Source organism: Hyperoodon ampullatus (genome assembly GCF_949752795.1).
Source record: "Hyperoodon ampullatus genome assembly, chromosome: 2".
NCBI classification, from domain to species: domain Eukaryota; kingdom Metazoa; phylum Chordata; class Mammalia; order Artiodactyla; family Ziphiidae; genus Hyperoodon; species Hyperoodon ampullatus.
Window position 1 is genome coordinate 75,157,818 of NC_136915.1, and position 21,068 is coordinate 75,178,885.

General features: G+C 36.0%; 1 protein-coding gene across 2 annotated transcripts; it reads left to right on the forward strand.

Moving 5' to 3' along the window:
* Positions 1 to 2,211: 2,211 nt before the first annotated feature.
* Positions 2,212 to 20,929, forward strand: RPF1 (ribosome production factor 1 homolog; the record flags this gene model as incomplete). Of its 2 annotated transcripts, XM_079725321.1 has the most annotated exons (9): positions 2,212 to 2,439; positions 3,255 to 3,311; positions 5,388 to 5,468; positions 13,379 to 13,474; positions 14,056 to 14,209; positions 19,056 to 19,138; positions 19,521 to 19,702; positions 19,876 to 20,002; positions 20,697 to 20,929. In XM_079725321.1, 9 exons carry the CDS (start codon positions 2,212 to 2,214, stop codon positions 20,736 to 20,738), a joined length of 1,050 nt encoding a protein of 349 aa, XP_079581447.1. In that variant the 3' UTR covers positions 20,739 to 20,929. The 2 variants fall into 2 exon arrangements, 1 of the variants encoding a protein (XP_079581447.1); XR_013811423.1 differs by lacking the exons at positions 19,056 to 19,138; positions 19,876 to 20,002; positions 20,697 to 20,929 and having other exon boundaries at positions 14,056 to 14,733; positions 19,521 to 19,653.
* Positions 20,930 to 21,068: the final 139 nt, after the last annotated feature.

A 21,068-nucleotide genomic window follows, 5' to 3' on the forward strand; every position in this document is an offset into this window, starting at 1 on the left:
ATTCATTTATTGAGTAGCATTAAATACACATTTGCTGAATTGATCAATGCTTTTGTGATTTCTTCTGAATAAGAATTTTATTCTGATCATAGAAATCATCTTATTCAACCCACACAACTATTATTACCAGTAAGCCATGAAGGCGGTCTCTATAAACAGTTTTTGGTCTCATTTGTATGGCACCACTGAATAAATTTAAGACAGTTATCTAGTTCAGGATTATTTTCTATTCTTATAAGGAAAGAATGTATTATATGTAGGGAGATAAAATATTAAGGCTAGAAGAGACTTCCAAAATATTTTTTCAGTCTATGTTTTTTAGATAAAGGTTGGTTTGTCTCCTCCTGCTGCCCCTCCTCCTCCTCCTCCGCCTCCTCCTCCTCCTCCAACTCCTTGCTTTTGATCTGATTTTTCCTCTTTAAATAAACTGCATAATATTTTATAAATTATTGCAGCCAAACCTGTATGTCAGTGATTTTTTAGCTCAACACTATTTGTTCCTTTCTATTGTATTGTACAATTCAAATCCAGTTTTGGATCTAAACATGATAGGTTTTGTCTTCTAATCACAATTTTGCAGTTGTGGCTTGGTAGTAAGTTTTGATGGGACTCGTATTCTAAAAGACAGTTTTGATGTTTTTAATGTCCTGTTTAAAAGAATTTAAAAAGATGAAAATGCAGTATAGACACCAAAATGTTGGATTATCAAAACACCCAATGTCAATATTGAAATATATAACTTGGAATTAAGACAATTTCTGGAAAATCAAGTGCTGACCGTAAACCAAAAGGAATTCTGTTTGGAGGGCATTTTCATAAAAAATTAAAATGAGAAATACAGCAAAATTTAACCACTGGGGAAACACTTTCTTCACTTGGCTTCCATGACACTCTACTCTCTTGTTTTTCCCTTCTCATTCTCCTTTACTAGGTTCTCCTTTTCTCTCCAGCTCTTCATGTGGGACTGCTCCAGGGTTCAGTCCTTCATCCTCTTCTATTTTTCAGTTCTTTATCTACACTCATTATAATGGTTTGAAATACTATCCGTTTGCTGATGACTTCCTAGTTTTGCTCTCTAGCCCACAGCTCTCTCTCCTGCTGCAGAATCACACATCCCAACTGAAACATGATGACGAGTAAGCATCTCAAACTTAACATTCCGTTACTGAAGTCTTGATCTTACCCTTCAAACTTGCTCCACCTGATGTCTCTCCCATCTCAACCGATGGTAACTCCATCCTTCCAGTCACTCGGTTAAAAAATCTTGGAATCATCCAAGATTCTTCTCTTTCTCTCATGCCTTTTATTCAATCGTAGGAAGAATCTGATCACTTCTTACCACCTCCACTAGAATCACCCTGGTTCATGACATTCATTTCGCCCCTCCTTTCCCTCCCCTACAGTCCTTTCTCAAGAGAAGAGTCTGAGTGATGCTTTTAAAATGCGTCAGGTCACGCCATTCCTTTTCTCAAAACCCTCCAAGAAATCTTCACGTCACATAAAAGCCAAAGTCCTTACAAAACCCTACACAATCTGGTACCCTAACCCCCACCCCACCCCCGCCAGCACTTACTCTCCTCCTTTCTCTTTTGACTCCTGCCTTCCTTGGTGTTTCCTGAACAAGCTAGGCTTGCTACTGACTAGGAGCCTTGGAGCTGTAAGTTTCTTTTGCCTGGACAGCTTTTCTCAGATTAACAGATCTTCTCCCAGTTAACTGCATAGTATGCCCCCTTACCTCTTTCAAATCTCTGCTCAATAATGAAGCCCACTCTGAGAATCCTATTTAAGAGTTGTAATCTGCCCCTCTATCCCCTCATCTTCTTTTATCCTGTTCTAGTCTTTCCACACCGTGCACTACTTAATATTAATAGCTTACCACACTAATTATTTGGGTGCTCATTTTAGTCTCTAGTAGAATGTAAACTCTATATACTTCAAATATTGTTTTGTTCTTAGGTTTTAGGGGCTCAGCACATGGAAAACGCTCAATAACGGATTCCACCAACTCATAATTTCATTGTTCACACGGTTGGGCAAGCTCCCTAAACTCTCCTTAACCCTAAATTTCAGCACCTTCTTAAGCCGCTAAACTCACGAAACTATACATTTTCCTTTAAGAACTTTCCGACCCCGGAAGTAATACCTTAAGGACGGGGGTCGGAGGAGAAAGCTACTTCCGTTTCCGTACAGACCACAAGGAGCAGAAATACCATGGCGAAGGCCGGGCATAAGAGCGGCGGCAGCGGAAACAAAGGCTTGAAACGCAAAGCCGCCACTGAAGAACCTCAGGAGGCTGCAGTCGCTGAGGATGGGACGACGGAAAGTGGGGTCCAACCCTCGAAGGCGGCTGCCTTTCCTCCAGGTTTCAGCGTTTCGGAGATTAAGAACAAACAGCGGCGACACTTAATGTTCACGCGGTGGAAACAGCAGCAGCGGAAGGTATGAGGCGCGGAGGCGCCAGAGCGCATGAGCGATGTCCCTTTAGCTCCCCTGGGGTGGAAGTTGGGGGGTGGAGGGGATGTAGAAGGAGCATCTAACCCATTCTGGTGTGCAAGTATGGGGGAAGGGTGTCCTAGAAGACTTTTTGGGACTATAATTTCTAATCCGAGATCTGATGGATTGAGGATCAACAGGCGCTGGGGGGAAAAAAGCTATTTTATATTGTGTGTTAAGCATTCTGTTCAGAAGTCGCCAGAAGTTACAGATTTGAGGTACATCTTGCCGGTTCTTGATCATTTTAAAAGCATATTTTGTTTATAAAATATTTGAGTAACTAGTGATGGTTTTATTGGAAACAACCTGAAAACTCCTCTCTCATTACCATTTATTTTTAGTACTTTTCAAAACAAGCAACCAGCATGGCCACGGTTTTCTTTAGGATGCAACTTGCTAGGAATGCAAAACAAAACAACAAAAACTATTTAACTTGTTTAGATGTACATTTTGCACTTTCACTTAATTTGAGGCTTTATAGTAAAAGATAAAGCTAGTGAAATTTGAAACATTTAAACTTGTCAATTTAGATTAGTGTTTCAAAGGAGCAGAATCTTTGTTAGAGAAATCTTATTGATTGGCTAGCTCATTTGGTTTACAATAACAGCTATGAAAATCTAAGTCAGGATGTTTATTTTAATATATTTCTAAGATTGCTCAGTTTAAATATTCATAGCATTAGTAATTTGTAGCTTCAGTATGTGTTTGTGATATAACTGGTGGTTTCTCAATATTGTTCTTTTCTTTTTCAAATCCTTTAGGAAAAGTTGGCAGCTAAGAAGAAACTTAAAAAAGAGAGAGAGGCTCTTGGTGATAAGGTAAATGAGACTTTTAGTCCTCTGCTTTCTGTCTGGTATTAAGGAGTGCTCCGTGATACTTACATTGAATCACTTTCTTTTAAAATTTATTATGAAATATTTTGAATATATAAAATGCTATAAAAATAATGCAGCATACCCCTTTCTATCTTTTATTCAGCTTAAGAAATTATGCATTAGTAGATAGTGTTCAAGTTCTTGTGTACTTTTTTCTGATTGCTTTCCCCTCCAAAGAAACACTCATTGGGACTTCCCTGGTGGTCCAGTGGTTAAGAGGGTTAAGACACCGTGCTTCCACTGCAGGGGGCACCGGTTTCGAACTTAGATCCCTCTTGACATGTAGTATGGCCAAAAAAAAAGATAAGCACTCATGAAATTTCTCTTTATTGTTCCCATGCACTTCCTTTATTACCTTTACTATGTTTGTGTCCCTAAACAGTAAACCCAGTAGTGGTGTTTTGCATGTTTTCAAAATTTCAAAATGGTGTGTCTACTTCAACTTGCTTATTTTACTAAACTTTATGTGTTTGAGAGGCAGAGACACATCTCCCTGACTGGGAATGGGGAGCTCTTCTGACTTGATGCACTTTGTTATAGAAGGCTGGGGAATGGCTGGGCACAGCCTCTTCTGTTGTAGGGTTGGGGCCTGTAAGAATGAGAGCTGACTCTGAGGTTAGGAACCTGCGAAGAGTGAGAATGGGGAGTGGGAGGAAGGTGAGATACCTGAGTGGATTATGGCAAAGAAGAGAGCAGAGATAATGCATCAAGAAAGGATTTGGCTATTTTTGTGATATTAACAAAAAGTGAAATCTTTCTATTGAAAACTTTTAAAAGAACTACTAAATACTTCTGCATTATTGCACAGCTAAGTTATTTTCATTTTAGTTTCATTTTATTTGTAGTTAGTTCTAGGTTACAATTTATACTTGCAAAATTTTAAAAATGTTCAACTTTTCCCCCCTCCCATCTCTTTAAGATGAGGGACCAAGAAATGATAAGCATTTTTGAGAAAGGGAAAAATAATAGACTATATATATATATATATATATATACACACACAAACTAAATACTTCTTTTTCATGAATTCTCTTTATAGTATTAGGTTAAATCACAGGAAGTTGCCAATATTAGACTGTTTTGACCTGCGAAATCCTACAAGCAATGTTAGTCTTTTTTAAACTCTCAATAATCAGTCAGGTATAGCAAATTAATATGCTGATCACCATTTGAAAATATCACCTTTCTTGTTTTTTGGATTGAAAGATGACTTCCTAGAACTGCCTCTTTTAAAAAAATTACTTAAAATTTAATATTCATTTCATAGAATAATAATAAAATCCTAGTTTGTCAGTTCATATTCATCTCTGTTAGTGTACATATATTTTGGATTAGTTTTAGTCAGTATATGGTTACAGTTCTGTGTTCCTGCTCCTTAAAATTCCATTTACACAATATTTTGGTCTAAGCAAACAATATTGTGCATGATTGCTGATTCTCATGGTATTCCATTATGCTGGAAATGCTGTAGTCATTATCCTGTTGTTGGACATCTGCCCTATTTATCGTTCATTTTCACTAACCATACTGATAATACATATTTCTTTGTATAAATTGCTCCCCCTTTTCATTCCTTACCATAAATCCCCCAAACTAGAATTACTAGTTCAGCAGATGGAAACAGATTTATAGCTTTTCTTATATATTTCTGAATAGCTTTCTGAAAGTATTGAAACAAAGCTACATATATATGTACCTTTGTAATTTTTTCCCATTTGATATTTTTCTTCTTCATGAATAATGATTTTGATTCCAGTTTCTTCTCTCTGCTACTTCTGCCTGGTTTTAAGCCATTTTATTTAGTGTCAGCAATTCTTCCAGTATGTGCGTGTGTCTGCTCAGAGAATTAAAAAGCCTCTTACTCAATATTGTTATTAGGATTGATGTAGCAGTGGGTTGAAATGAGGAACAGATTGAGTTTTTGGATTATTTGCAGATTTCTGTTATTCTTCCCCAATCATAATTCAAAATTATTAATGTAAAATGCTCCTAAGACTTAACCCTTTTTCTTTTATTTAGGCTCCACCAAAGCCTATACCGAAGACCATTGACAACCAGCGAGTGTATGATGAAACCACAGTAGACCCTAATGATGAAGAGGTAATGTTAGAAGTCTTAAATGAATTTGGATGACCACACTTGATAAATTGTCTATTCGTATGTCAATGTTTAAATTAAAGTACTAGCTGGTGAAGATGTATAATGGACTGATTCAACTGTAATGTTGGCATATTATCATTATTTATTGTAGATTATTTCATAATTGAGTTTCCCAACAATGCTGTAGAAAAAGGGAGTAATTATTTATTTTCTAGAAAGGTATTGTATTTTATGCCTAGGTAAACTTATTTGTCATTTAATCTCTATAATAGTTCCAGTGTTTTTTAATGTCATTTGAAAAGCATTCCTCATACTATAGATTTTTGTAGTATTTGTTATACATTTTGACACCTAAGGATAACATTTGATGGTATTTTTGGGTCCTCATAAAACTCTTGGTTTCAAGATAATCTTCCACTTTTCACATTTTCCCTTTAAATAGTTTGCAACAGTACAGTGAGAGAATCAAGGTTTTAAAACTTTGTATATATATGTATTCTTTGATTTGTGTATGGGAAACTTGTTTTTGTTATATTTATTTGCTTTCAAACAATGCTGTTACCAACATTCTTTCACATATTTCCTGGTATAGCCATTCATTCATTCAGTTTGTCAGTCAGTTTTCCAGCAAATGCTTCTTGATTGCCTGCTATGTATGAAGATCTGTTTTAGGGACATGGGATTTATCAGTGCACAAAATACACATATACACACAAAATTTCTGCCCACCCAGAGCTTACTTTCTAGGAAGAGAGACAAACAATGAACATAATAAAATAAATTATCATAGGTTAGCAGATGGTAGGTTACTAAAGTTAAATAGGGTAAAGGAGATTCAGGACAACTTGGTGTAGAGCAAGTTTGCAATTTTACATATGGGGGTGTACATGAGAGAGAGTATCTCTGTGTGTGTGTGTGCCTGCATTTTATTTATTGTGACATAATTTCAGACTTAATAGAAAAGTAAGAATTCATGTATACACTTCACCTGGATTTCCTAAATGTTATATTGTATCACACTTCATTTTCATTTATGTTCTCTCTGAAATGCTTGAGAGTAAGTGGCAGACATAAGCCCCTTTACTCATACATGCTTAGTGTATTTTACCTATAAACTGTTCTTTTTAATAAGCACAGTGTAGTTTCCAAAATTAGACAATTAACATTGATATACATTATTATCTGATCTGTACAGCTTACTCAAGATGTCACAATGATGTCATTTTTCATAAAAGAAAAATCCCAGTTCTTGCATTTCATCCCATTACAATGACTCTAACCTTCTTTAGTTTGGAACAGTTCCTCAGAATTTGCTTTAAATGACATTGACATTTTTGAAGAGTACAGACCAGGTATACTTGTAGAATGTCACTTAATATGAGTTTGATGTTTGCTCATGATTATATTCAGCTTATGTACTTTTGACAGGAGTACCACAGTTGTGACGTTATGTTCTTTTCAGTGCTCTTAGCAGGAGTCACATATTGTTGATTTTCCCATTACTGGTTATATTAACTTTCATCACATGATTAAAATGCTGTCTGTCAGGTTTCTCTACTATAACTACTATTTTCCCCTTTGAATTTAATAAATATTTTGGGAGGGAGATACTTTGAGATTATATAAATAAATATATGTTACTCTTTAAACTCTCACTCAAGGTTTTGCAATTATAAATAATTTTTTCCAGTCTGATAGGTGAGAAATTGTATTTCCATGTAGTTTTAATTTGCTGTTCTTTCGTTATGAATGAGGTTGGACATCTTTTCATGTTTTCTTCCTAATCAATTGTTTGTTCATGTCTCTTGCCCAGTTTTCTGTTGGTTAGGGTTGCAATTTTTATACAATGGTTAGGGTAGGCTTCATTGAGGAGATGACCTTTTAGCAAAGACTTGAAGGATGTGAAGAAATTAGCCATCTTTGGGCAGAAAGTAATCCAGGATAAGGGGACACGGCCAGTGCAAAAGCTCTAAGGCAGGAACATGCTTAGTTTATTTTTGAGAATCAATAAGGAAGCCAGTATGCTGAAATTAAGTGAGCAAGAGGGAGGGTTGTAGAAGAGGTGCCAGGAAAATACAGGGAAGGGAAGAGGCCAGATCAGTGACTTTGCTGGCCATTGTGAGGACTTTGGCTTTTATACTTAGTGAAATGAAGAGCCATTGGATGGTTTTGAACCATGAACAATGATGGGGAATGATGTGATTTTTTTTAAGTAATTGGTTGCTTTACTGAGATAGCAGTCAGAGAGGTAAACAGACTAGTTAGGAAGCTAATCTAGGAAAGATGATGATAATGATGGTGTTGGTGGTGATGATGATGATGATGATTGGGACCACAGTGGTTACAGTGAATGTTGAGAATCAGTCTGATTCTGAGGTTTGAGTTTTTGGCTTTGGTGTATTTTGAAATTAGAGCCACTAAGAATTTCTTGATATGATGTGTTAGAGAAAGAGTATTCAAAGATGGCATTGAGGTTTTTAGCCTGAGCAATTAGAAGGATAGAATGATGGAATTATCATTGACAAGGTATGGAACAGGCCTTGGCTGGAGATAAATTGGGGATTAAAGACATGTAATGTAAAAGTTTCCCTAAATATTTACATGGGGGAGAATTTGTTAGGTCATGGGGTGTATAAATGTTCAACTTTACATGAAAGTGCCAAAATGTTTTCCAAAGTAGTGGTTGTATCATTTTGCACTCCCATGGTGTAAGAGCAATATTCCTGGTCATCCACGTTCTGACTATTGCTTGGTATATTCAGGTTAGTGATAAAGGGCTATCTCATTGTGGCTTGAGTTTGCACTTCCCTGATTCCTAAAGTGGTTGAGCATCTTTTTGTGCATGTCCTGTGGTTTTGGTAGAGATAAGCCAGCTCATGTCTTTTGCCCTATTTTCTTACCTGTAGTGTATTTTACTGATTTGTAGAATTTCTCTAATTTCTACTAATCCTTTACATGTATTACAAGTATCTTCCAATTTATGGATTCTCTTTTTACTTTCTTCTTTGGTGTCTTTTGATGAACAAAAGTCCTTAATATAGTTGGGTTTAATTTTTTTTTGTAGTGAATGCTTTTTTGTCATTTTTAAGAAATCTGTCTCTATCCTGTAATCATATGATACCATTTTTTTTTCCTAAAAGAACTGGAGAGCTACTTTTCACATTTATGTACTTAATTATCAGGAATGGATTTCTCTGTTTGGTGTGAGAAAGGAAAACAATTTCTTTCTTCCACTGCTCCTTCCTTCCCCCTCATACGTAACCAGTTTCCCCAGCACCATTTTTGGAGCAGTACAACCTTTTCCCATAGTAAATTGTAGTGCTGTGTCATATATTAGGTATCCATATATGCTTAGTCTTTTTCTGGGCTATTTTTTTGATGGTTTGTTGCTGGATCAGTTCTTTACTTTCCTAATTATTTAGCTTCATGATAAGTTTTGATACCTGTTAGGGCAAGATGCCCCTCCCCATTACCATCCTCAAATCCCTCTGTTCAGGAGTGTTCTCTTCCTGGACCTTTGGTCTTCCATATAAAATTATAAATTGTATTAAATCAGATCATTTTGAGGATATATATATATATATATATATATATATTGCTTAATTAGGTCTTGTTTAAATACTGAAAATGTATTTCAGTGAATTTAATTGTTTTCTTAATACAAGTTGTACACATGAATCTTGTTAGAGCTATTCCTGGGTATCTTACATTTTTTCTTATTAGTGTAAAGCACGTCTCTTTGAAAACTGTTTAAATTGCTGATTTACAAAAATGCAGTTGATTTTTTTAATACATTAAAAAAAATATCTATCTATCTTTGGCTCCGTTGGGTCTTTGTTGTTGCGTGTGGGCTTTCTCTAGTTGCTGTGCATGGGCTTTCTCTAGTTGCTGCAAGCGGAGGCTACTCTTCGTTGTAGTGCACAGGCTTCTCATCACGGTGGCTTCTCTTGCTGTGGAGCACAGGTTCTAGGCCTGCAGGCTTTAGTAGTTGTGGCACGCAGGCTCAGTAATTGTGGCTTGTGGGCTCCAGAGTGCAGGCTCAGTAGTTGTGGCGCACGAACTTAGTTGCTCCACGGCATGCGGGATCTTCCTGGACCAGGGATTGAACCTATGTCCCCTGCATTGGCAGGCGGATTCTTAACCACTGCACCATCAGGGAAGTCCCTGCAATTGATTTTTGGATCGTGATCTTCTAACAAGTAGTTTACCTAAATTCATTTCTAATAATGTCTGAATGTTGTTTTCATTTCATGTTTAATCATTTCTGCAAATAAGTTTTTGTTTCTTACTTTCAATCCATTAACAGTTTCTTTTGTTCTTACTTACTCCAGCATGTCAAATAAATTGAAAAAGCAATATTAGCATCTGTGCCATGTTACTGATTTTAAAGAGAATACTTCGTGTGTCGTTATTAATGTTTGTGTCATTAATGGTAGATTCTCCTTATGAGTTATGGAAATTCCATTTATTCTTTTTTTGCTGGGTTTTTTGTTTAATGAATGAATGTAGAAAGTTAGATGCTTTTCCTGCAAATATTAAGATAATTTATGCACTTTTTCTGCAGATATTGAGATGAATGTGCAGTTTTCTCCTTTATTGCACTAATGTAGTAAATGAAATAGATTTTCTAATCTTAAACCTCTTGTGTTCATGGGGTAAATCCGGTTTAGTTAAGATGACACAGACCTACTAGAGAATGGACTTGAGGATACGGGGAGGGGGAAGGGGAAGCTGGGACAAAGTGAGAGAGTGGCATGGACATGTTTACACAACCAAACATAAAATAGATAGCTAGTGGGAAGCAGCCACATAGCACAGGGAGATCTGTGACCACCTCGAGGGGTCGGATCGGGAGGGTGGGAGGGAGGGAGACGCAAGAGGGAAGAGATATGGGGACATATGTATATGTATAACTGATTCACTTTGTTATAAAGCAGAAACTAACACACCATTGTAAAGCAATTATACTCCAATAAAGATGTTTTAAAAAAAAAAGATGTTTTATCTTCTTAACATATTGTTTTGGTTTGTTAATACTTTGTTTAGAACATGTATATATGTGTTCATGAGTGAGACTACAGTAATGTCCTATTTTCATTTCTAATTTTATTTATTTGGACTTTTCACCAGAGATGTATCTGTTTTGTTTTTCTTTTCAAACTACTGTTTTCTTTAATCTTCTCTATTGAATCTTTGTTTTCTAATTCATTTATATCTCCTCTTACCTTTCTTTCTTTTACACTCTGAGTTTATTGTTTTTATTTTTTTGATTAGCTTATTTTCATCTTTTTTATTATGAGCAACTAAGGTCATAAAATTCACTTTTGCTATAGCCCCCAAGTTTTAAGATGCATTTCTTTCATTATTGTTTAAATCTGAGTACCTCTTTTAATGAAAGATGATTTCTTCTTGCTTGCTGTATTTTTAAATTTCATTAGTTTTCCCCTGATCCTTGTTATTTCTTTCCTTCTGCTTACCTGGAAGAGCAAATGAAAGCTCTTCCATTTGCTCTTTTTCTAGCTTCCTAAGATGGAAGCTTAGATTATTGATTTTATAGTTTTTTCCTAGTATAAGCATACAAAGCTCTGGTTTTCCCCTAAGTACTGCTTTAGCCACATCCCGTACATTTTGGTATGCTTGTTGTGTTTTCATTTTCATTCTGTTCAAGATATTTTCTAATTTCTCTTGTGATTTCTCCTTTGGCTTATGATTTTCAGGAAGTGTCCTGTTTAATTTCCAAATACTTGAGGATTTCCCAGATTCCTTTCTGCTGTTGATTTCTAATTCAATTTTATTGTGGTTTGGGACATATTTTGTTTGATTTCAGTCCTCTTCAATTAAAGAAATGTCCTAGCATTTATGTCCTAGCATAAATAAGATCTATTCTGAAGAATGATTTATCACAATCTACTTCAAGTAAATACTGACACGATTCTGGTAAAATACAGCAAGTTTGCACCAGTATAGCTTCATGACCCTCCACTCTTACTCATGCTATTATTGTCAGTACATGTTGTTATATATTACATCTGTCTGTGTTGTAAACCCAGTGTTGTAATTACTGCTTTAAACATCCTCATTTTTTTTTAAAGAAATTAAGAGCATACACACACAGCACACCCACAAAGTCTTTTATGTTTACCTTCATCGTTACCTATTTACAGTGCTCTTCTTTCCTGCCTCTGGATCAGAGTTACCATCTGGTATCATTCTCTTTCAGCTTCTAGGACTTTCTTAAGCCTTTGTTTTTATAGCGGTCTGATGGCTAATTATCTCAGTTTTTGTTTACCTGAAAGTGTGCTTATTTTGCCTTCATTTTTGAAAGAATTTTATGGGACGTAGAATCCTTGGTTGACTTTTTCTTTCTTCTGGTACTTTGAACTTGTTCCATTGCATTTTGACCTTCATTATTTCTCTTGAGAAAGCAGCCATTAATAATCATTGTTCCCATGTACATGATTTATTTTTTTCTTCTTTCAAAATTTTCTGTTTTTTGGCTCTTACCAGTTTGACACTGATGTGTTTAGGTGTTCTTTCTTTTTATTCTACTTAAGGTTTTCTGAGTTTGGACCTTAAGTTAGAGTTTTTCATCCTTTATTTCTTCGAGTATTTTTTTTCTGCGCTCTTCTCTCCTTCAGGGACTTCCTTTTCACACACACTGTTGAAATGGTTAAGAGTGTTCTAAAAGTTTCTGCAGCTTTGCTCCTTTTGCGATGATTGTGTTCTCCATTCTTCGGATTGGATACTTATTAATCTATTTTCAAGTTTGTTGATTATTCTGTATCTTAGATCTGCTATTAAGCCTGTATTTTTCCTTAATTCCTTGAGTATATCTGTTATAGCTGCTTTGAAATTTTCACTAAATTCAACATCTGGGCCCACTCAGTCAGTTTTTATTGACTTCTCTTTTCCTGATTATAAGTCATACTTTTCTGTTTCTTTGTATATCTGATATTTTGGTTGAAAATTGGACATTTTAGAAAACATTGCAATAACTCTGGATTGTTTTATTTTTTTAAGGGTTATTGATTCTTTTTGTTTTAGTAACTTGTCTGGACTTAAACTGGAATCTGTCTGACAGCATTATGTTACTACTCAGTTTGTTATTTTTAACATGCCTCCCTAGGGACTGTCCCTGTGTTTGTGTGGCTTAATGGTCAGCCAGTGATTTGGGTAGAGGTTGTGGTGTGACACCATGAACCCCTAAGACATACATACCCTCTGCCAGCTGAGCTGTGTGTGGATTGAGGAATGCATTCAGAGTTGCAGCCATTTCTCAAGTCTCCCTTGCCTTTCAGGTGCACTGGATTCTCAGGTCTCTCTCATGTGTAGTTTAGCTGTCAGTCAGAGATTTTGGGAGAGATTATGTCACTCCCTCTATGATTTTTACTTCCAGAGCTCTCATTAAATTTTTGGCTGGTCCACATCTACCCTGAACTGGGCCTGTAACCTTGGGTTGGCAAAGCTAGGGTCTTCACACCTGCCCCTCCTTGAATCTGGTCCACCACCTCTGGATTCAGGATTGCTGGTTCTCGCCTACTATCAGTCCTGAAGTTGGCAAAGTTACTGTTTTCACCAACCAGGTTGATAGAGGAAATGGAATAGCTCTAGGCAAGATTCTTGATGTTCTTGCCCACAGATGTATCCATTTTTCAAGAATAAATCCATCTCAGTGTGTGTCTTGAAATTGTTTTTGACAGTTTTTTTTCCAGTTTTATATTAGTATTCTTCAGATAGAAAATTACCCAACCTCTTCATGTTGCCATTAATTAACCTAAGTCCCTCCTGGGCCTTCTTTAAATCACCAGTCAGCTAGGTAGTCAGTGTTATGGAATCCCTACTGTAACTACTTTTAAAATGCTGGCCCAGTAGAATGTTTGATGTAAAATTCTCTCTCTTTCTGTTTTCAGGTTGCTTATGATGAAGCTACGGATGAATTTGCTTCTTACTTCAACAGACAAACTTCTCCCAAGATTCTCATCACTACATCAGATAGACCTCATGGGGTAAACATATCAATTAGTTTAGCTCTTGGATTCTTAATTTTCTTACATTACTTAGAGTATTTAAAAGAACTGTGTTCAGAAGAGTTAAATTATTAGTAATTGCCTTAGATTATGCCTGTAAATAAGCTAAATAAAATGTAATGGTGATGTGATATAGGTTCACTAAGCATGATTCTTCAGAATAGGCTTTCTCAGCCTCAGCACTGTTAGTATTTTAGGCTGGATAATTTTTTATTATGCAGATTGTCCTGTTCATTATAGGATGTTCAGCAGCATCTCTGGTCTCTATGCACTAGGTATCAGTAGCAGCCAGACCCCACACTACCACCAGTCATAACCACCAAGAATGCTTCCAGATGTTGCCAAACATCCCTTGATGGCAAAATTGTCCCTAGTTGAGAACCACTGCTTTAGGTTGATCAGCCTTTGATGGATGAAACATTGTTTAGGTTTCACTCTTTCCCTAGCCTTGCTCTCTTTTAATAACATTATCTTATAATAATTACTTCTTTGCTTATAAATATATGCTACACAGATTTGTATTCTTTTTCACTTTTGAGGATTTTTGTTTTGTTTTATAGAGAACAGTACGACTCTGTGAACAGCTCTCCACAGTTATACCAAACTCACATGTTTATTACAGAAGAGGACTGGCTCTGAAAAAAATTATTCCACAGTGCATCTCAAGAGATTTCACAGACCTGATTGTTATTAATGAAGATCGTAAAATGCCAAGTATCCTTTGTTTTTTATGGAAGTTTTCCTGTCTAAACAAGAGACAGCTTCAGGGAATTCATAATCTAGTAGGAGAAAAGAAACATGTAAACAAACAAAAATATAGTGTGGATAGTACAATTAAAAGAGAAATACAGGAGACAGTGCAAACTCTGGTAAAATCTGCCCTGGGGATATCAGGGAGGAAGTACTTGATAGAAAAAAATGCTTAAACCCCATCAGGGTGGATATGGGTGAATGAGGTAAGGAAGAGGAAGAGTACCCACTGCAGAAATAACCATTTGGAAAGATAGAGGCGTGAAGGTGCTGACCCAGTTGGGGATCTGCAACTGTCATTTGATATGACTAGATTTTATGGTGCCAGAGGTGGTATCACAGGATTGCATTTTTGAAGTAGGTATTTGGGCCCATGTTATGTATTAACTAGTATATCAGATGCCAAGAATAATCTATCCTTTTACCATGAATCACAGATCTGAGGTGAATGTGTTCCCTAAACCCTAGGTGTTTCTTCCTGTTGTGAGGTAAGAGATCATATAAAGGATGCCTAGATTTTTTGTCATTGCTGTTGTTTTACTTACTCACCTCATGGTGGCCTGTGAACTCAGTAACTTTAAAGATGGCCAGTTGAATGAGTCAAAATTATTAAAACAAGATTATTGAGGACTTATAAACAATGGGGACAGTACTTCTCTGCTGCCAGGGTAACATTTTTTTTTCTTAAATCAATGAACACTTTTTAAAAAATAATGGTTTACAAGCTTTTTTTTTTATCTAAATAATTTTTATGGCTTTTATTGTTTTCAATATAAGTTAAAGACTTTACCCACTTGTACAGGTTGCTTTTCAGAGACTTTTAAGACTAAAACTAGCTTTGTATTGTGGTACATTGTTGGTCATTTTATAATTTGGCCGGATCGTGAGTTACTGTAACAAAGTAACAAAAATCTCTTGACTACTTAACTATTCCAGAAGAGATCTGTTTTAAGCTAGTTGTTGCCTTTTTAAAACTACCCTCCCAGCATAAGGTGGCAAGGTCTGCGTTCCTATATTTTTGGCAGTTAAAAACCCATCATCATTTCATTACTAGCAAGCCTGCTAGTAACTCTTTGCTAAGAAGCAAGCATTTATCAATTCAATAAACATTCCATCCATCTCTTGCCTTTAGAAAGCTTATATTCTCTTTATAATACTGTGTTGTCTTTTTACCCAAAATGTATTAATATTTTTCTGTTTACCATATTGGACACCCTAGAGGGTAAGTTAACCATCAGGTAATTAAGGTACCATCAGTACACAGACCTGATTTAAGGAAATAATTAGGCTACTTAAGTAATCCAAATGTGAAACTGCTTACTCCTATTCATATAAACATATATATACAGTCTGCCCTCCCTGTCCACGGGTTCTGCATCTGCGGATTCAACCAACCGTATTGAAAGTTGGAGGGCTTACTCTACTATGCCAATTTATATAAGGGACTTGAGCATCTTTGGATCTGCCCTCCATGGTGGGTCCCAGAACCAGTTCCCCACAGATACTGAGGGAAAATTACCCAAGACTTTAATTTTTAGATACAGAATCATGCAGCAGTTTCTAAAAGTCCTCATGATTGGAAGTTTTATAAGTATAATCCTGCCTGGATGTTAATTTTTATAATTTCAAAGATGTTTCATTTTCTTGTCTGATTAACATCTAGTAATGCGGCTGATGTCAGAGTATCAGTGAAAGACACTAGGAAAACAAATCTCTTGATTTGCTTGATCACATAGAATGATCTTCAGACTAATGCACATTGGTAAGCCGGACTGGAAGTCTATCTTGGATAAGAGATTGTAAGATAAGGCAAAGAATATCTGCAGAAACTTGTAAATGAGACTGTTGCTCTGAGGAAGATATGAGACAGGTAAATGGAGGAAGAACAGTGGCTAATCTTTGCCATGATCCCCCCCCCCCAAAATGTAGAATTAAAGGGAGAATAATTTGTAAGCACCTAATAGAAATGGTGATTCCTGGAGACTTAACATGGGCTCACAAATAACAAATCATGACTCCTAATGATGGCACTTGGAGAAAAGTTGAAAGAATTGAAGATATCCAGCCTGGAAATAAGAAAGTGGGAACATGACAGCTGTCTAAAAATATATTGACAGTAGGAAGGGCTGCTGTGTGCCATGTGGTGGAAATTTATAGGGGTATACATTTTTGACTTATTCTAGAAAAAAACTTTGTTATCCTACCAGTAGCCTTGTGGCTTTGGGTCAGGCAGATGTGATATCAAATTCAGAGTTCATTACTTGCTATTTTTGTGAATTTAGTCAAGTTTCTTAGTCAGTTTCCTCATATTTTAAATGTAGGAAATAATACCTATCTTTGGGGTTCCCACAAGGATCACATTAAATGTATTATGTTTCAGAGGCATAGTGCCTGGCCTGTACTAGGCATTTTACTAATTGTGGTGAAGTGGGAAGCATGAAGGCTTTTTCTGGAGAGAGACAGACTTCCTCTGTTCATTATTTCTAAATGGAAATTTGAGGTAGGATAAGTCTTTGTGCTTTTGGCAGCTTATAGGGTGTTTTACATTCTTAGCCTTTGTATCAATCGTAACAAAATGCCTCTATACATTTCTAAATGGAAATTACCAGTCAAGAGTTTGGGCTCAGGTGTAACACCACCCCAGTTGAGATCCACTGCCATGTAGCACTGAAACTTGGGTTGAATCTACCTGACCCTTCTCAAACTCTTCCTCATTGCTAAAATCAGTATGACTCCTATTTTACATGGTTTGGGTTGGAGATTAGCAATAACATAAATAAAGCCTTTTGTACAATGCAGGTACTCAGGAATTGAAACGTCTGGATTCTGTAGTTTCTTTTGACACAAACCACAATTTAGTGGGAATGTTCTGGAAAGGATTCAAGCCTTGATTTAGGTTGAAAGAAATGACTTCTACCTCTCTTAACCCCCTCAAGATTTTATGATTTTTTCAATGTGCAAATGATACAGAAATACTTTTGCCTGTACCTCGTGAGGTTGAACTTTTGGTGAGTCCTTGAAGGGAAGGAAAGAATTCAAACATTTACTGATAATCTGCTATGCAGTAGGCATTAGTATCTGTCAGAAATTAGTTATTAGATTTGTTGGGAAGAAAGGCATTTTACATGACTGTTAACTCAAATGACAAGTGCTGTAGTAAGTAACAGTGAGATCGAGACTATTTAGAGCTTAATTTTGACTGTAAAGAGGTGGCATTTGAAGTGGATCTTAATGGATGAGTAAAATATTGTAGATATTTGAAATAGCATGAGCAAAAATCCCATGATAGGATTAATGTGTATGGTGTGTGAGAGACTGTGTCAGTGTCTACCAGCTGGGAAGCAATATGGGGAGACAACAGGTTAGAAAGGTAGTTTGGAGCCACAGTATGACTGCTATGACGCTGTCTTAAATCTATAGATGAGTCTGGGGTGAGAGTAGTTTGAAATTAGCTACAGCTGTCAAACTCTCAACAGTATCCAGTTTTTCACATAGCACACGAGGAGCTATGGTACAGATACAGTGACACAGCCGAGTCCCATAGCTTAGTAACTGTAGAACCAAGGCCTGAATCCATCTTGATTTAGTCTATATTAGAAGATGTACTTGAAATGGTGAGAGAGGTCAAACCAAGCAAAATACTGTTTTCCTAATCTGGGTGGAAAATCTCAAGGACCTCAGTTAAGACAGTAACAATTGGGGTAAAGAGGAAGCTATAGAAGTGAGGAATTTAGGAAGGTAAAAGCAGTAGATAGGATTTGATGGGAGGAGGAAGGTGATGATGATAACCACCATAGTTTTTCAGTAGATGAATGGGATAATGTCGATGGCTTTTTTTTTAATCTTGAATTATTTTTATACAGCAGGTTCTTATTAGTCATCCATTTTATACACATCAGTGTATACATGTCAATCCCAGTCTCCCAATTCATCATGTTGATGGCTTTTAAATATGGCAACATGTTTTATAAAACTCATATTGTGTGCAGATAGACTTAAAACAGTTTAATTCTGACCTCCTTTTAAGGTTAAGTATTTGAAAGAATCAAGTTGTGCTACAAAGACTTGAGGTGTGTTGTGTAGTTTAGCCACATTCCAAACTTTTAAAGCTCTTGGGCTGCTAATCCTGCTGATTGTAGGTAGTTGTCTTATACTTCATTTGTAGTTTAGAGTGTCTAGCCTAATTCTGTTTGTGGTAGGGTCAGTAAGTGGTTAATTAATTGGTTGATTTTAAATTGTGGTACAGTAATCCCAAGAATTAAGACCATGTCTCTTGAGAACACTAATAACCTTGATTTCCAGAAGACAGTTTGTCTCTGGTCTTGTAGGATGATATTCAAAACTGCATATCCTGACCTTAACAAATGTGTAAGACATATATATATGTATGAAAGTGTGCCTTTTAAGGGTTATAAAGCCTCTGAACATAGAGGTAAACTTATATTCCATTTGCAGTGCTACAATTATGCTAGAATCTTATCCTTTTAGAGTATTAGAGTAGTGGATTTTAGCTCTTTTCACCTACTTCAGTTGAATGCCGAACATATCCTATAGCTATTTACCATATTGTGAAAAGAAAAAGTAGGACTGCTATAGGTTAGTCTATTTTTCTGAAAGATTTAGGTTGACTTCTGTGTCTTGAGTTTTGGGTATGGTAAGAAAATGTTAAGCCAGAGGAATACATGCACCCACCTGTTTACCTAGCTACAGATTTTAGGAGGCTTTGGGCATACAAAGGACTAGTTATTTAAACAATTTAAGACTTAGATTACAGAATGTAATCTAAATGTGTTCTTAGCTTTGTGAACAGATGGATTAATTCTGAGTCACTTGCCAAATGGCCCAACTGCTCATTTTAAAATGAGCAGTGTTCGTCTGCGTAAAGAAATTAAGGTAAGTTTTATGCATTCCTTGTTTGGCATTCGTCTCCTCACAGTATTTGATCAGTAAATGCTATAACCTATATAGATCTAATTGATTTTAATAATGGTATTTGCTCTTCTGGTTAAAGGGATAGTTTTGTGTACTGACCGTTTTCTTGTGAGATTATAACTGAGTTACGGCAGACAAGCAATAGCCTTCGTTACTATGAAACATGTCACTTTTTAGTAGAACTTTCTTTTTGGTGCATTCACTGCATATTAAATAATTTTAGATAAATCTTATTTCATGGGTTTGACTAAGCCATTAAGGTAACTAGAATGTTTCAACGTCATGTAAATTCCAAAACTTGAAATTGCAGTGAGATCGTTATTGTGACTTTTCATTTTTCTAGAGAAGAGGCAAGGACCCCACAGAACACATACCTGAAATAATTTTAAACAATTTTACAACACGGCTGGGTCATTCTGTTGGACGTATGTTTGCATCTCTCTTTCCCCATAATCCTCAATTCATTGGAAGGCAGGTTGCCACATTCCACAATCAACGGGATTATATCTTCTTCAGATTTCACAGGTGAGAAACTCCTTGGACTTCAATGATGAAATACATTTTACACACAAACCTGTTTTCTAATGTATTGTGACAAGTATTGTAGATGAGAAATTATCTTCCAAACTGTCATATTAAAGAAATAACAGTTTGGGTTCATTCACAGTAATTTCCTTAACTCTATTTTATCTTTGAAGATACATATTCAAGAGTGAAAAGAAAGTGGGAATTCAGGAACTTGGACCACGTTTTACCTTAAAATTAAGATCTCTTCAGAAAGGAACCTTTGATTCTAAATATGGAGAATATGAATGGGTCCATAAGGTATGTGCTTACTCTATGAAAAGCCATTTAGATAATTTTAAAAGGATGGAATGAGAATAAAACCACGTACTTTAAGCTTTGGGTGTTTACACCTTAAGTTAGGCTTCTGAATTTCTTCCCAGGAGCTAGCAATAACCAATCTCTGATACAGTGTTCTGGTCTAGAGATTAACCCTGGTTCATCTGAAATATCCCTAAAGATCAGTGGTTCTCAAAGTGGGACCAGTAGCATCACCTAAGAACCTGTTACGAAGGCAGACTGTTGGGCTACAGACCTGCTGAATCAGTAACTTAGGGAGTGGGCCAGCAGTCTGTTTATGAGCCTGTGTTATAATGACTCTGCAGCATGCTTGAAAATTATTTTATAGAAGTTATATAAAAGTTATATAGAAGTTCTATTAAAGTTAAAATTATTTTATAGAGGGTTTTATAGAAGTTTGGAGATGATTTTAAATCATAAATGAAAACTTTAATACTTTAAAACACATAATTTTTCAACCTAATAAGAAATATTTCACTTAAGTATGACTAAAATTTTATATATATTATACACACACATACTGGAGCAGTAATTTCCAATACTTTTTATATTAGAGCTAAAGACTTAAATTGTCTCAGAGACAAACCTAGAGGTCCTTTTTTTATAGCACTGTTACAGATTGTTTACTTTTGTTGTTGTTTTTTCTAATTTTCAGCCCCGGGAAATGGATACAAGTAGAAGAAAATTCCATTTATAAAGTACTGAGGGGATAGTATTGGATTGTGCTGAACAGGATTGAATTTATGAAAGAAGACCCTTTTCAAAATGGCATTTACTGATTTCATAAGCCTTCTGTCATGTCTGGATAAAGTACCAAGTGCCATGAACTGCCACTCACTATTTATGTAGCAAATAAAAGGTCATTTTGGTAAGAGTTTATAAATTCAAGTTTCCTAAAGCTTAATTCTCTTATTTTTAGGTAATTGTTAATAGTTGAAATTGGGATCAGCATTCAAACTAACATTCCTGTTTGTACTTTCATGGAACCTGTGGGCTGGAGAGAAATACAGTGCTTGGTAGATACTGT